This window comes from Pan paniscus, chromosome 11 (assembly GCF_029289425.2).
Source record: "Pan paniscus chromosome 11, NHGRI_mPanPan1-v2.0_pri, whole genome shotgun sequence".
Classification (NCBI taxonomy): Eukaryota; Metazoa; Chordata; class Mammalia; order Primates; family Hominidae; genus Pan; species Pan paniscus.
In genome coordinates, this window is record NC_073260.2 from 14,822,304 (window position 1) to 14,838,171 (window position 15,868).

The 15,868-nt window shown below is 46.2% G+C and overlaps 1 protein-coding gene across 8 annotated transcripts in view; it reads left to right on the plus strand.

The window, feature by feature from the left end:
* Window positions 1-15,868, plus strand: part of NR6A1 (nuclear receptor subfamily 6 group A member 1) — a 254,041-nt gene extending 238,173 nt beyond the window's left edge. For all 8 annotated transcript variants that reach the window (XM_055117620.2, XM_055117622.2, XM_055117619.2 and 5 more), the window contains 3 exons: window positions 6,234-6,355; window positions 8,265-8,417; window positions 10,344-15,868. In XM_055117620.2, coding sequence (XP_054973595.1) covers window positions 6,234-6,355; window positions 8,265-8,417; window positions 10,344-10,432 — 364 coding nt within the window. In that variant the 3' untranslated portion in view covers window positions 10,433-15,868. The remainder of the gene's footprint in view (window positions 1-6,233; window positions 6,356-8,264; window positions 8,418-10,343) is intronic.

Here is a 15,868-nt window from a genome sequence, read left to right on the forward strand (position 1 = left end):
ACCAGTTCGGCCTGGGACTACAGGATCAGCCTTTGGACTCCACTTCCAAGTAATGGGTTTGCCCAGGCCCTCTGCAGGCAGGCAGGGGTCACTGGCAGTACAGGGTTCTCTGGCTTTGAGCTTCATAATGCATCCCATCTCACTGTAGCCAGTCCCTTAAGCCCCAAGACCAAGGCAGAAGTCAATAACAGCAGAAGTAGTGAGGAAACTTTTCCTTCCTTGGTAGGAATTTTTCTCATCAAGGAGGATCTAAAGCTGTACCGTCCACTACAGTAGCCACTAGCCTCATTTGGCTTTTAAAATGTAAATTTATTAAAATTAGAAATTTAGTTCTCATTTGCACCAGCCACATTTCAAGTGCTCAGTAGCCACGTGGCGAGTGGCTACTAGTACAAATAAAGATCATTTTTATCATCACATAAAGTTTTGTTGAGCGTTGCTGTCTTTAGAACATGTGTTGCTGTTGAGCTGTCAAGTGGCTTCTGAGAATAGGAATGGATTTGTTGTTAGGACTCTACTGTGGAATCCATCAATGCAAAAATAACAGTTAAACTTCAACATGTTAGTTCTGATTCCATGGCCATTTACTGAGTATCATGTGTTTTGTGGGGAGGAAGCTGGGATCACAGGTGATGCAGACATGGTTTCTGACTCAGAGTCCCTATCCTTGATTTAGTGGACTGGGAGGCAAAAAGAAGCAGATACAGCTTACAGTGCAGGGTTGTGTTGGTGGAGATGGTGGGGCATCCGAAGAGAACTGTACAAGCATAGACCAAGGAGTGAGTACGTCTGTTCACAGGGTCAGGGAAGACTTACCAGAGGAACAGACATTTGAGCTGCACCTTGAAGTGGGAATTTCTAGGAACGTTGTAGAGAACAGGAAGGAAGGAAGGCAGGAGATAACACAAAGTCCTAGAAGTTAGAGATCCTGGATGGTTGCTATGTGCAGGGAATCAAAAGCAATTCTGTGGATTTAGGGTATAAAGAGAATGTATCTAAGACAGAGAAATGAGGGGAGAATTGACTAGAGAGAAAGATACAGGCAAGACAGGTCATGAAGGTGCTCAAATGTCAATCTAAATAATTTGGGGTTTGTTGTGTAAATAGTATTAAGTCTTGGGAAGTTTTTAAGTGGAGGAATTACAGTCAGGTTGCATTTTAGAAAGATCTCTATGGCAGTAAAGTTCAGGATAGATTGGCGTGGACAAGACCGGAGCATGGTGGCTGGGTAGGAAGGAGGCTGTTCCATAGCCCAGGTAAAAGGGAACAAGGCCTGGACAAAGCAGCAGTGACTGTGGAGACAGAGAGTGGAGCACAAAGCCAAGAGATGTCAAGGAGATAAAGTCAGTGGGACTTCAGCGAGTGGAAAATGTTGGTGATGACTGCTGATTTTTTGGACTAGCCAGGCAGGTGGGCACCAATTTTCTTAGCCAGGATGAAGGAGCAGGGAAGATCAGGATGGGAGATGAGTAACTCTGAGTTTGGTTTAGGTGTCTGTGGAGTCTGAGATGCATGTAGGACTGCCTAGGAGGTCATAGGAAGTGGAAGAACCTCTAGAGTCAGGTTAACCACTGGAAAGCAGTAACCGCTCTGCTAGAAACCCAGGCTGTGGAGTCTGTAATTGGCCATAACACTCTCCTACCTTGCCTGCTACTGCCTTGCTCCCACTCCCCCAGATGGCCTTTACTTCTTCACAACTCTTGAGTGCAAGTGAGTTCCTGCTGTCATGGAAAGGCTTTTCCCAGATGATACATGATCACCTCCTTTTCTCTTCTCAAATATTGAATCAAATTTATGGTGCCCATATTCCTTAATCACACCGTTATCAGACAGTGAACCGGGTGAATTTGATTTAAAGCAGATTGTAGCACCAGCCAGTGACTGCTCCTGGCCCTAATCAAGACTCCTCTCAGGAGAAGATGCCTTGAGCTAGATGGGCTTTAATGGGTACCTCTATCTCATGAGCACCAGCTCCATTTCTGCTAGATCTCTGGAAAGTTGCCTCCCAGCTTCCCTGCCTAACTATAAGGCTCAGGAAACAGGCTTTTATTTGTGCTACAATAATGGGAGAGAGATGATGATGCTATTTGTAATGATAACAGCTAACAATTATGCCAAATTCTATCTTAAGTGCCTTACATACATTATTTGTTGAATTCTTACTGCTACCTTGTGTGACTGGCACTAATATTATCCCTGTTCTAGAGATGAGGAGCATGAGGTTGAGAGGTGAAAATTAAAGGCTACAAAGATAGAGATGGAGCTAAGTTTATCACCTGTATCTGTTATGCTCCAATGCCCAGCCTCTTTAACATTGCCTTATACTAAATTCTTATTTTCCCAGAGCATTTTCAAAAGGTTTGACTTTCTGGAATTTGTCCTGAAACTAGTCTTAGTTTTCGTCTTGGAGTCTTTACATGGGTGCTGAGATGGCAATTCTCTAAGGTTGTGGCCGATGGCCACTCCTGGGGGTAGGTGCATTTAGATCAATGAAAAAGAGACAACTGAGTCTCTCAGCCCCCTTAATGGGACATAACTTACATAGTGTCAGTTTCAATTGCTGACTGAATGGTCCAGTGGTTTGGGGGATCCTGGCAGGAATGTTTTCCTTGTCCCAGCATGCTTGTGTAATGGGAACCTAGAAGAAGAATGGGTGTGTTTGTCCAACTTTCTGGCTTTGAATGCTGATAATTTGTAGACAGTGAATACAGGGGCATTAAAACTGGAGTGGGCAGATGTGGAGGAGGCACGGCTGCAGGCAAAGGCAGGCCCATGGAACAGAGAACAACTTTGTTTATCAAGGGGTGGGATGCGGGGTGTGGAGGAAAGCTTTGCAGTCAGGCTGTGGAGACTGAGTGGGGGCTGCTAGGCTGGCTGCCAGCCCCCATCACTGCTGGGGGTCCACGGTGGCTGCCTGTTGGAGGAATTTTGGAAAAGAAGGATGTGCTGTCCCCAAGAGAAAGGGCAGATCTAGGGTGTATGGACGGGCCAGGCACTTGGGAACTCCTTTGTGTCCCTCAGGTCAAGAGTCAGCCAGGAACAGGTTTGGCACTCCTGGCTAGGGGTCTGGCTGATAGCCACACACCTGCAGGGTCTGGAGTGCCAGAGTGAACACTTGGGGCAAGGGGTTGCTGATTAAAGGACAGAGCATTATCTTTGCTTGCTACATACTCGGCCACCAGACAGATGCTGACACTGCCTCTCCCGTTGTGTCCTCCTTTTTTATGCCCTACCCCATTTCATCCCCACCCCTCCAGTCAGATACTGAAAGAAATTGGCAGTAAAGAACTTTTTTTCCCACTCTCAAGAACATAAATATCCAACACAGTGCTATGATGAGGAGTGGTCTTCACTCCCAGGCACACCGCCTCCTGCAAGTCTTAGCATCCTGGAGGCACTTGCAGTGGCAGTTCTGTGCACTGTAGCAGACCTGACATCCTCCCAAGGCTGGGCCCTGCTCTGAGTTGCTGTGGGGACACAACTCCTGAGGTCCCCTGTGGTAGTATGTGGTTAGCCTTTTCCAGGTAGCAGCTAAGAACAAGACAGGATCAAGGGTAGGCAGTGTAGTGCTGAGAAAAGTCCATATGCTTGGAATTAGAAAACCTAGGTTTGAACATTGGCCTCACCACCACTACCATTTACTTCCCGTGCAACCTTGGGGTAGCCACCTCTTTTTCTGCTCCCTCATCCCTAACATGGAAGTGATACTTACTATGTATCCTTCCAGGTTATCAGGAAGGTAAAGTGTAAGAATGCATATGAAAAGGCCTAATACATAATAGAGACTCAGTAAATAACTCCCTGAGCCTTCATTTCCACATGTAAACAAAGGGGGTTATGATTTGTATCCATTCTGTGAATTTATTGGGAATATCAATAAGATTAAATGTAGAATACTTAATGTGCCTCGCAGGTAGCAGACACTCAACAAATGGTAGAGTGGTAGAAACGGTATTATAGATTGGTGGTTATTGTGGTTATTCAATATGAATGTATCGGCCAGGCTGGGAATGTATCAGTAAAGTTGTAAAAGCCATTGGGCCAGGTAAAGAGAAACTGAGTCAGCCATAGTAGCTCAAATCAGCTAAAAGAATCCCCAGCTCATACTAGGAGCCATGCCAAGGCCGAAGGTCAACGTTCCAGATTGCATGTGCAGTCATCTCCAGTGTCCGTGGAGGATTGCTTCCAGGACCCCCATGGATGCCAAAATCTACAGATGTTCAAGTCCTTCATATAAAATGGTGTAGTATTTGTGTATAATCTACGCATATCTTCCTGTATATTTTAAATCAGCTCTGGAATCCTTACAATACTGGATGCAATATAAATGATGTAAATGCCATGTAAATAGTTATTACACTGGTTTTTTGTTGGAGGGGTGGTTGTTGGTTGGTTGGTTGGTTTGGTTTTTTGTTTTTTGTTTTATTTTTTTTTCTGAGACAGGGTCTCACTCTATTGCCCAGGCCAGTGCAGTGATAACAGTCACAGCTCACTGCAGCCTCAACCTCCCACGCTCAGGTGATCCTCCCACCTCAGCCTCCCGAGTAGCTGGGTCCACAGGCACGCACTACCATGCCCAGCTGATTTTTGTATTTTTTGTAAAGATGGAGTTTTGCTATGTTGCCCAGGCTGGTCGCGAACTCCTGGGCTCAAGCAGTCTGCCTGCCTCAGCCTCCCAAGGTGCTAGGACTACAGGTGTGAGCCACCACACCCAGCCATTATATTGTGTTTTAAAAATTGTCTTTTTTTATTGTTGTATTGTTTTGTAAAAAAAATATTTTTGATGGAGTTGGTGGAACCCAGAGATATAGAACCCATGGATACAGAGAACTAGTTCTACCTGCTGCTGAGGCTCCCCTTGGTGCTTAAAAAGGGCAGGAGCCTCTGGCCCCAACCAGAGCCAGGCTTTCCCCAAGCAAGAGAAAGTGTCCTGCTTGTCCAGGAAGCCTAAGCCTCCAAAGCCTTCAAAGTTAACACAGAAAGCAGTAGATTCCAGAAAGCAATAGTTCATCCCCAGGTGTTCTGGACCCTACCCAGATAGGGCCTTCTTGGCTTGGCACAGGCCTGTAGTGCGCAGATCTGAAGATCTCACCAGGAAGCATGCCTGAAGCTAAGCTGCTTCTCTTTGTGACTGAGCTGTATCTAAGGCCTATCTGGGACCCACTGCCCACTAGCCAGGCCACTCCTAGAATGACTCAGGCCAGACTTGACCTCGTCTTTTATAAACTCCTGCTTCCTGGTTAAGTGTTTGCCTCCTTGGTTTTATGGTATCTCCATCTCTGGTATGAAGTATACCCAAAACATTAATCCCCTGGGGTGGCCTAGCCTGGGGCTCCGTTGCCTAAAACTTGGTCTTTCCTCAGAGAGCTCACTCCTAGACCCAAAGAAAAGAGCATGGGGGCTTTGAGCCACTTCTGCTAGGGTACACCACCTTAGATACTGGAAAAACCAAGGCTTTGGGTTCAGGTTCCAAATTCCTACTCTGTCACCAATTAACTGTATTTGTGGACCAGACCCTCCCTTCTTTGAACTTCAGTTGCTCATCTGTACAGTGCTGATGATTATCTCACCTAGCTCATAGGGTTGAGAGAATTAAATGTGATAATGCTCACAAAGTGCCCAGCACAGAGGATGGCGTGGTATGGAAACTCAGTTAACGTTTTCCTCCCTCCTGCCAAAGTCAGGGATGCCAATACAAATTTTCACTATGCATAACCTCAGCTCTGCTGGAAACAGTTAACACAAGCAAATACAATCAGCAGCTTTTTTTGCAGTGTGGCAGAGGCTCACATAGAGTCACCATGGCAGCTGCCATTGATACCAGAGGCTGAATCTCTACAATAGCTGTATCTTAATAATGTTGTACTTCTCCACATTTATATCCCAGACCTTCTTGGGCCCTTGTCAGCCCAAGAATGCAAGCATTATCATTTTGCAGAGGAGGACCTCAAAGCATAGAGGGGTCAGATGACCTTGCCAAGATCTCATAGCTTGTGTGTGATGGAGCTGGATTTGAACCTAGATTGACTCTACCTGACCTTGGAAAAAGCAGCTTGCATGAGCTACGTTGGCCTGCAGACAAAGCATGGATCTGCCTGTACTTCCCAAGTGGCTTTGGATCCCATTTCCCCCAAGCTCAGCCTGTTTAAGGAGCTGTAGGAGCTCTCTGGCTGCCCTTTCCTGGCCCCTACTGGTGTCACAGCCAACTGTTAACACCTGTGTCTGTTCCTCAGATTTAGTGATGAAGGGATGGAGGTGATCGAGCGGCTCATCTACCTCTATCACAAGTTCCATCAGCTAAAGGTCAGCAACGAGGAGTATGCTTGCATGAAAGCAATTAACTTCCTAAATCAAGGTGAGTGGCTGGGGTGGGAAAAGGGACGTTTGCAGTGCGGGAGGCAGGCAGTGAGCATTTGCCCTCCTGTTTCACCCCTCCTTACCCTCAGGACTATCACACAGAATCCATCACACCATCTGGATTTCAATCCAGGAAGACTTGTGCACCCCCTTGTCATCACCCTGACCCTTATAGTACAGGGAATGCGGGAATGCTTTGGATTTTTTTTTTCTTCAAACTGAAATGCCACAATCTCTATAACTCATAGAGGAAGGAAGAGGATTCGCTTTGTTTAGTCAGTTTTAATGCATTTGCACACAGACACCAAGGACAGTACATGCGTCATTTTAAATATGTACCAAGTTTACCAGTGACTGAAGAAGAGCAGAGTGACTGATGAAACTGTTGGAGATAAGGCCTCTGTGACAGGCTGGCAGTGGTTCTGACAGCCCCTTCAGGGCAGAGCAGGGGTGCACAAACACACACACACACACACACACACACACAATCAAGCATGGCTTTTAATTAAAAGAATGCCAGATGTGATTTATGTGGTATCTTACCTGCAAAGGGGCACTTGGCAGCTGCTGGTAAAACCAGTATAGGGAGGAGGGTTGTATTCTCTTTTTTCCAAAATAGCTAATGTGTACTCTGCTCCTGTAGTGGCACTGGGCTGTTCTGCTGCCTGTGGCATTGCAAGTGCCCTCGTCCTGTGTCCCATTTCCAGTCCAGAGCTCTTCTCCTCTTGGCCTACTCACCCCTACATTGGCCAAACCTCTTCCTGCTTTTACACCATTCATGCATTTATCTGGTGTTCTGCATGCCTCCCTTTGGCCAAGCCCTGTGCTGAGCATTAAAGACATTGAGAAAACTTAGACTCAGGTCTCTGGTCTCAAGAAGTATACATTCTGATGGCACTTGATGTATTACTTGTGCCTCAGATGGAGGGAGAACAGTAGCAACTTCTTGAAGAAGGAGAAATCTGAGCTGAGCCTCAAAGGGCCGGTAAGATTTATATATAGAATATTTATGTTTATATTCTATATATAAAAAAGGTGTGTGTGTGTGTGTATGTGTATGTGTGTATATATATATATATAAAAAAAAGAGAGAGAGAGATCTATTTAGAAAAAATGGAGGGGCCAGGCACAGTGGCTCATGCCTGTAATCCCAACTCTTGGAGAGGCCAAGGCAGGAGGATCACTTGAGCCCAGGAGTTTGAGACCAACCCAAGCAACGTAGTGAGACCCCATCTCTACAGAAAATTTAAAAAATTAGTTGAGCATGGTGGCACACACCCTGTAGTCCTAGCTTCTCAGGAGGCTGAGGTGGGAGAATCTATTGAGCCAGCTGCAGTGAGCTGTTGATCACACCACTGCACTCCAGCCTAGGTGACAGCGTGAGACCCTATCTAAAAAAATGGAGGGACAGCCCAGGAAGAAGATTAAGAACAGAAGCGCATAGGAGGGTGCTGTGTGTGTGTGTGTGTGTGTGTGTGTGTGTGTGTGTGTGTGTGTTTTACAAGCATGAATGTGTAGGTATTGGCAAGGTTTCTGATTGGTTCCAGCGAAGGGCAAGTTTAAAGATATTGTGAAGGATTAATTTGGAAAGGTAGGTTATTAAGTCATTTGTTTAGTGTTTACTGGTATTCTCTGGTTGTTTTGGGAGTTTGGTATGAAGTTGAGAGAAGCCTTAGCCCTCGAGGGGCTCTGTCTGCTTACTGTCCTCTGTATTTTTTTCCTCTCTCTCTTTATTTCTCTTCCCTTAGGTAGAACTTAGTTCCTCCCTATCAGAGGAGATCTCCTGTTGTGACAATGTTTAGTAACTTAGTTGAAAAATGAACATATTTAAGGAGCTGGTGTTTCTTCCACATTAGAATGCCCATCCCATTCCCTGTGTGTGTGTGTGTGTTTTTTTTTTCCCACAGATATCAGGGGTCTGACCAGTGCCTCACAGCTGGAACAATTGAATAAACGATACTGGTACATTTGCCAGGATTTTACTGAATATAAATACACACATCAGCCGAACCGCTTTCCTGATCTCATGATGTGCTTACCTGAGATTCGATATATTGCAGGTAAGATTCTGGGTCTTGGGCTCCCAACCCTTCCTTGCTTCTCTTAGCTTGTGAAGGGAATGAGGCAAGCAGTGTTTTCAGGGTGCTCATTCCAGCCCATCACCAACTGCATGAAAGAGTTCTCACCCTTGCCCTCAAAAAAGGTCTGTTATAATGAGAAGCTTGCATTCTCCATAGAGAAGAGAAGTTAATTTCCTGAGCTCTTATGATAAGCAGGGTACTTTGTGGCCTTATATCATTTAATCTCATACCAGTCTCCGCTGGTGGTTGGCAATATTATAGCCATTTTATGGATGAGGAAACAGAGACTCAGAGTATCTCAAATTAACTTAATTTCTTGAATTGTGTACTTTAAAAGAGTGAATTTTATGATACATGAATTATATCTCAATTTTTAAAATTATCTTCATTTCACAGAATTTCCCATGAGCTTTGAGGGATCATTTATTTAAAGTGATATCTTTAGCTGGGCACAGTGGCTCCTGCCTGTAATCCCAGCTACTCAGGAGGCTGGGGCGAGAGGATCAGTTGAGGCTAGGAGTTAAGACCAGCCTGGGCAACATAGTGAGACCTCATCTCTAAAAAAATTAAAATAAGAATAGGAAAAATAAAGTTTAAAATCCTGTATTTGCAGAGGAATTTTATGTATTGGGGTGTGTGTGTGTGTATGTATGTTTCTATGTGGTCTTGACCCCTTCCGAGCTTCCTGACATTTAAATAGGTCTATTTCAATATAAAATCCTGGCTTTTTTGGTGGTTGCCTTGCTTCATGTGGTAAAGATTCTTGTTCTGGCTGTCCAGCAGATACTGAGGGGCAGCTCAGAAATGTGACCTATAGACCGGGATTCTTCCTGTAAAATTCAGCAATACAGTTTTTTAATTCAACATGAAAATTCTGGAGAAAGCAATAAGATTTTAAAGGAAAATTATTTCAATCTGACAAGGGAATTTTTTTTTCTATTTCTTGGGCCACAAAGCAGTCTAGCAAATGTGAGCTGGGCCTAAACTATTGGAATTTTAGGGATATGTTGACAGTTTGTCTCAGTATTTTCTAAGCTAGAGTTTACCACATGAGATATTAAGCAGGCACTCTGTGAAATAAAAGGAAGTCAACAATTACATGCCACTCTCCTCCGTAGAACTGGGTCCTCAGCCTTGGCGGCACTTCCAATCACCTGGAAAACTTAAAAAAAAAAAAAAATCAGTGTTTGAGTTGCACCTGGAGAATTCTGGTTTAATTGGAATGGGGTGGAGCCTGGAGATAATCAGTGTTTTCGAACGGCTCCCCAGGTCACTCAGAGGTACTGTTTGTGAGAAGAAACACAGCCTTAGGTATTTATAAATTATATTAGCACACTGAATGCTCTGAGAAGTCCTTCAATCAAGAAATCTGTAAAGCTCTTTTAACCCTGAGTTTCTCAAATGTATTTGCCTCTTTACCCCTGCTTCTTTTTCCCCTAGTACTTTTATTAACCTATTAAACCATTCTGAAGTGCAATATTTTATAGAATATTACTTAGAAAATCTACTGGGGGTTGAGGGGGTGAAGAAAACAGGACAGAAGTTTTTTGGACTACCTGTCAGTTTCAGCTTCCTTATCTATAAAATGAGGGTAAAAAGTAGTACACAGAAATAGTGTGAGAATTCAACGAGGTAATGCATTTAACCACCTAGAACAGAGTTAAGTATTCCCTGAGTAGTAGAATGATGATGAGTTGGCACCATTACTAGGCTCCCTGGGCACCCAAAGGGGTCTGGATGTTAGGATGTTAGCCCAGTGTGTCCAACCTTTGTGATACTCCTGGCACTTCTCTTGCCCCAGTCACTCAGCAAGGTGATACTCTCCCTCCACCAGCCCAAGGAGGCTGACTTGCCTGTCCAGTAGAGTGACCACTGCTAACTCTTCTTCTCCCCCCTTGTTCCCAGGAAAGATGGTGAATGTGCCCCTGGAGCAGCTGCCCCTCCTCTTTAAGGTGGTGCTGCATTCCTGCAAGACCAGTGTGGGCAAGGAATGACCTGTTCCAGGCGCCGTCCTCAGGCCAACCACAGCGTCTTGGGTGGGCAGGACAGGCTCTGGAGGGAAAAGCCAGAGAGACCAAGATGGAGGCTGTGGAGCAGCATTTCCCGTTGCCTCCATAGCAAGAAGAGTTTTTGTTTGTTTGTCTGTTTTTTTAACCTCATTTTTCTATATATTTATTTCACGACAGAGTTGAATGTATGGCCTTCAACATGATGCACATGCTTTTGTGTGAATGCAGCCAATGCATTTTCTTACAGTTTACAGAATGTGAAGATGTTTAATGTTACAGTGTTGTCATTGTTTAGAAATAGTTCTTTTGTATTTTGAGGGAGAGGGTGGGATGGGGCTAAGATGACTATTTCCATAATGTTGACAAAGATGACTACCTCAATGGAAATGGGGGGTGTGGCCATCCCTACTTTTTCCACATTTTCTCAGCAGACTCATACATTTGTCTGTCAGAGAGCAAATTGCCTTTTTTAGCCACAGAATTGCCAGATAAAACGGCACACTGTAAGGGGGCAAAGTGTTGTTAGGAGATTCACTAAGCAAGGTTGGTGAGACGGCAACAGGGCAGGAGGTGAGGATTGAGCCATGTCCTTTCCTTGGAAAGCGTGAAAATTAAGAGAGTAGGGCACAGTGACCATATTTAAGGCAGGTGTCCTTCCACCCAACAAGTCCTAAGGGCAGAAGAATTTCTGTTCTCACACCTTGCTGCCCCCCTTACCCCTGCACCACCATCATTGTCTACCACTGCGAACTTTCCATCTAGGCAAAGTCCTGGCAATCACTTGATCCACAGGACTCGCCTCCCAGCTCCCTCGGGGCCCCCAGCTACCTAGTTTCCTTACCTGGATCTCCTGAGGCCCACCTTCCTCCTTCCCACTCCCTTACACATTTGACTTCCTATTGGCCCTTTGAAAAACCAGCTGAGCAGAATGCCATGTTCTGAAGCCTGGTGCCCACTACTGATTTATTCTCCTTTCACCTTGTTTTCTTCAAAGGGTAGTAGGGCAAGGCCAGACTGCAAAAAGAATAGACACTCCCTTTTGAAATCTGTTCCTCTCCCCTCCCCTTCCTACCGCACCCTCAGGTCTAAATCGGAAAACTTCAGGCTTTTTGAAACAGTGAGAAGGACCATTCACCTGTCTGCTGACCAGAAATGTTGCCCCTAAGTTCTTCTCCAAGTTCTCCTTTTCTCTCCAGAGTGAGACCAGTTTTCCTCAGGGACCCAGGACACAAAGCCCAAGGCCCAGAGTGGCTCAGCTGCCCCTTACTTCAGCAGTGGACTGGCCAGCCAAGGCCTGGAGAGCTGGAGCCAGAAGCACCTGGAAGGGAAGGGGGGCTTTAAACTACCTCAGGTTCCTAATGGCCCGGCTGCTACCTCTGCAGACATGGCCTGGACTCCTTGATCTCTCACTACCTGCCCCACCTCATCCCAGGACATGTTCCTTACCCTCTTGACTTTGGCCAGCGCCACACCAGGTCTGTCTTTGAACTCTTTCAGGTGCTTTTTCCCTTTTCGCCTTAATGTAGCAGTTGTCCTGCCTACACCCAGGTATCTTTCACAGCCAGTGTGGCAAGCAGACCACTTAGTTGGCTGCATGCCTGGGTAGGTTGGAAGGGCCCACGGCACCTTCTTCTGCCTATTTAGTCAAAGGCTGTTTGCTCTCTCCCCAACTCAACCTAGTAAAGCTACCCAGGAGGGCACCACGTCGTGTGCATACTGGGTAGTCCATGTCTGATTGTAATTGTTTCTTTCTGGTGAAATGTTACGGGTACCAGCAGAGTGATGATTTTGGCCCTTGATGGATCTAAAACTCGGAACATTACTCCTCAGTGCCGTTTCCCCAGTTGCTCTGAGAAGGAAGAGACATGTTCCTCAGGAAAAGCTCCAGCTAGCATGTTTTTCACGTCAGTGGGAAGATTCTTGTGTGTTCGTGTGTATCTGTTTATTTCTAAGTTCACGATACTTGTTCCCCTGAATTTTATTTAACCAACTAGATCACATTCTTTGGCCACAGGTCAGACTCTGAGCTGCTTTCCTCCAGATCGGGAAGGAGACGCATATCACAGATGCCTTCTCTAAGACAGCTCCTGTGTACAGCATCGTTCTTTGCTGAGGCCTCCATCTGTCCAATTATTATTTTTGAAATTGCTTTTCAAATTAAACATTTTACCCGTTGTGTTGGGTGTCAAAAGAAATTGCTCTCTGATGAGGCAAGAACATGTCTCTCCAACAACGTAGTATTGAACAGAGCAAGTTGTTAATTTGTGGAGTAGGGGAAAGGTTCTGCAAGTTGCCATTGTACAAATCCAGTTTTACAAATGTTTGCAGCAGATTCCACAGAACAAAGAGCCCATTCATTGCCGAGAGCCCTGCAGAATCTCTGAGCCAAGTGGCCGTGTGTTCCGAGCCAGAGCCTGACCTGTGGACCGTCTTTAATGTCTTCTGCACCAGTCCTTTTATGACGTGGGCTTTTTTTAAACAGGGTAAAGTGAATGTGTTGCATTGCAAACTCAGGTATTATGAGGAGAAGGTAGGAGTGTAGCTAGCAGCGTGGAGACATTAGGTCAGCCACTAGATGTATTTGTGAATTTGGTTTGAAGGACACGGAGAAAGGTTGGAGGGGGAGGTTTGGTATGTTTGTTTTTTGCTTTCTTCCCCATAATGTTTGGTTAACAGGTAGCCATTTGCTAGTGGAAGGAGAGAAAAGTTGTGCATGTTTTCTCTAATTTCTCTCTCTGCCCTCTCTCTGATCCCCAACCACCAAAAGCACTCACTTTGAGTGAGGATTTTTTTTTTTGAGGCGGAGTCTCGCTCTGTCGCACAGGCTGGAGTGCAGTGGCGCGATCTTGGCTCACTGCAAGCTCCGCCTCCCAGGTTCATGCCATTCTCCTGCCTCAGCCTCCTGAGTAGCTGGGACTACAGGCGCCCGCCACCACACCCGGCTAACTTTTTTTGTATTTTTAGTAGAAACAGTGTTTCACCATGTTAGCCAGGATGGTCTCGATCTCCTGACCTCGTGATCCGCCTGCCTCGGCCTCCCAAAGTGCTGGGATTACAGGCGTGAGCCACTGCACCCAGCCGAGTGAGAATTTTTATGCCATAAAAATACGACTCTGAAAGCTACATGGAAAAGGAGAATCCCACCTCCTTGCACTACATTGAAACATGCAAGCCTTTCCCTCCCTCTCCTTTTTGATGTTTTCTTGTCCCAAGACAAAAGTTTGGCATCTTGGAACTTATTCATGCTCTCTGGCTGCCTTTGTAGACTTTTGGAGTCCTTTGCAAGGTTTAGTGGTCTCGTCCTTAATCTGGAGAAATTCCCCAGAATCTGTCTCAAAGCGCTCAACCTGGCTCAGAGGGCACCCAGCCCCTATGCCCCACTCACAAGAGAGGTGGGCAAGCCCCCAGGGATAGGAGGAAGTAAGCAGGATCCTCCCTGTCCTGTTTCCCAGAACCAGAGCAAGGAATGGGGAATCCTAAGGGTTTCTGTGGCATCACTGAATGTCACCCACTCCACATCAACCTGCCTCTCACCTGCCACCCTTTTTCAGGGAGGTGAGTACCTGCCATGGTCACTGTTACCAGATCCTTAAAATCCTGGGCTCTGAGCTAGGTGCATTGCTCTGTTACCCATTTCCTACATTTGTTTGTTCTTGATTTCCTGGGGGAATGGGACTGATGGAGACAGACAAACCCACTGTGGGCAGCATCTAAGCCATGTCCAAGGTTGGTCGAATTAAGGGAACCCTGGCCTCTCAGCAGGACAGAAAGCTGAGCTGTGGTTCCAGGCCCTCCTCTCTGGGCCCCTGGTGTGTATCTTTTTTCCTTGTTGCTTTTGAAATTTTTGCAATTATTTTAAGAATCCAGTCTTTCAGACCAGCCCTTTTATTAAGCTTTGAATTTTTTAATTGATTTTTTTAAAGTAAAAAAAAAAAAAAACCCAAAAAACAAACAAAATTTAACAAAAAAATCCGCTACTCTTACTCCCCTGCCTCCCCCTACCCCAGCCCATGAGAGTTCCCTTGCACTCCCCTCTGCCTTTGCAACTGATCATCCTCCCTTTCTCCTTGGCTTGAAGCATCTATGTCCAGTATCTGTGAAATGATGTTTTATCTGTGTGTCAGGATGAGAAACGGCAGTCATTCCACCAAGTGTTGGAAACTGGTTAGCCTGGAGACAAGGGTTTCTGGGGCCACAGCTCAGGGATGTGTATTTAATTACAGGATCCCCAGAAACTCCTCTCTAGGCTGCCACAGCAACATTTTTTCTGGGCTTGGGAGCCATACCTGAACTGTTTCCTCCAAGGCGGGAACTCCAGAGAGCCTGCCAAGTCTGGAGCAAGCTGGGGCTTCTGCTTTGGCCAGACCTGGGCCACCATGAGACTTGAAGGCTTCTAGATGTCCTACGACACGAGCCACGGTGGCCCTGCCTCTCCCCGCTCATAGAAGCCTGGTCCCTCTGTCTAGCCCAGTTCCCATCTAGCATCCGTCTTCTGGGCCTGAAGCCCTAAATGGACCACAGCCTGCACAGGAATCAACTGTAGGCTCAAAGGGAGGCGGTGAGTAAGGTCAGAGCCTGCTCCAAGCCCAAGAACAAAAGTTGTGTTATGGGTGGAGGCTAGTCCCCCAGATCTAGCCCTGCTGTCTTTGCCCTTTAATGACCATTGTTTTCTTTCTCTAAAATGTCTTGTAATAGGTGATAATGTTGTTGATTCAAATTTCCATGAAAAAGAAAAAAAAACTACCTCTTAAGCGACATCCTGGTCGATTCCTCTCTGAGGAATCCTGTGGGAAAAGAATACTGTAGCTCCTGCTCTGTTTACATGTTTCTGTCGGGAAAGAAGCCCCGCCTGCCCTGGGGTGTTGGTGTTTTTGTCTGTGTTGCCATCCCAGGTCTGCCATAGGGGCTGGTGGCTGCATTGTGATGTCTGGGCTGTGTCTGGGGATTCCTTCCCACCTACCCAGCCAGGGACTAGTCACCCCCCTGAAGAGGCCTCCATTTCCTTCCTGTGCTCCAGGGCATAGGGAGCACCACTCCCACAGACACCACCTTTAAGGGCTCTAGTGGCACACACATCCACGAGCCTACCCCCAGGTTAGCTGCCCTAGGTCCACCTCCACCCACAGTCCTGTGTGTAGGAATCGAGGAAACGGGATGTCCCTGAGCCCTTGTCTCCAAAGGGCCGGCCAAGGGCTGCCCGCCAGCCTGACTCCATCAACCCTGCATGACCAAATGATAGCTGGCGGGCTCTGCAGGCTACCCAGGCCCTCTGCTACCTCCCACCCTGCCAGCTGGCAAGGGATGGGCCCTGTTCTGTGAATTGACTACCTGTGGAAATGTGACCAATTAGTGTGAAATGCATGTTTAGCAAGTGTTAGGTACTGTATTTGAACCAATAAATGTGAATCCTTCTGCACATGG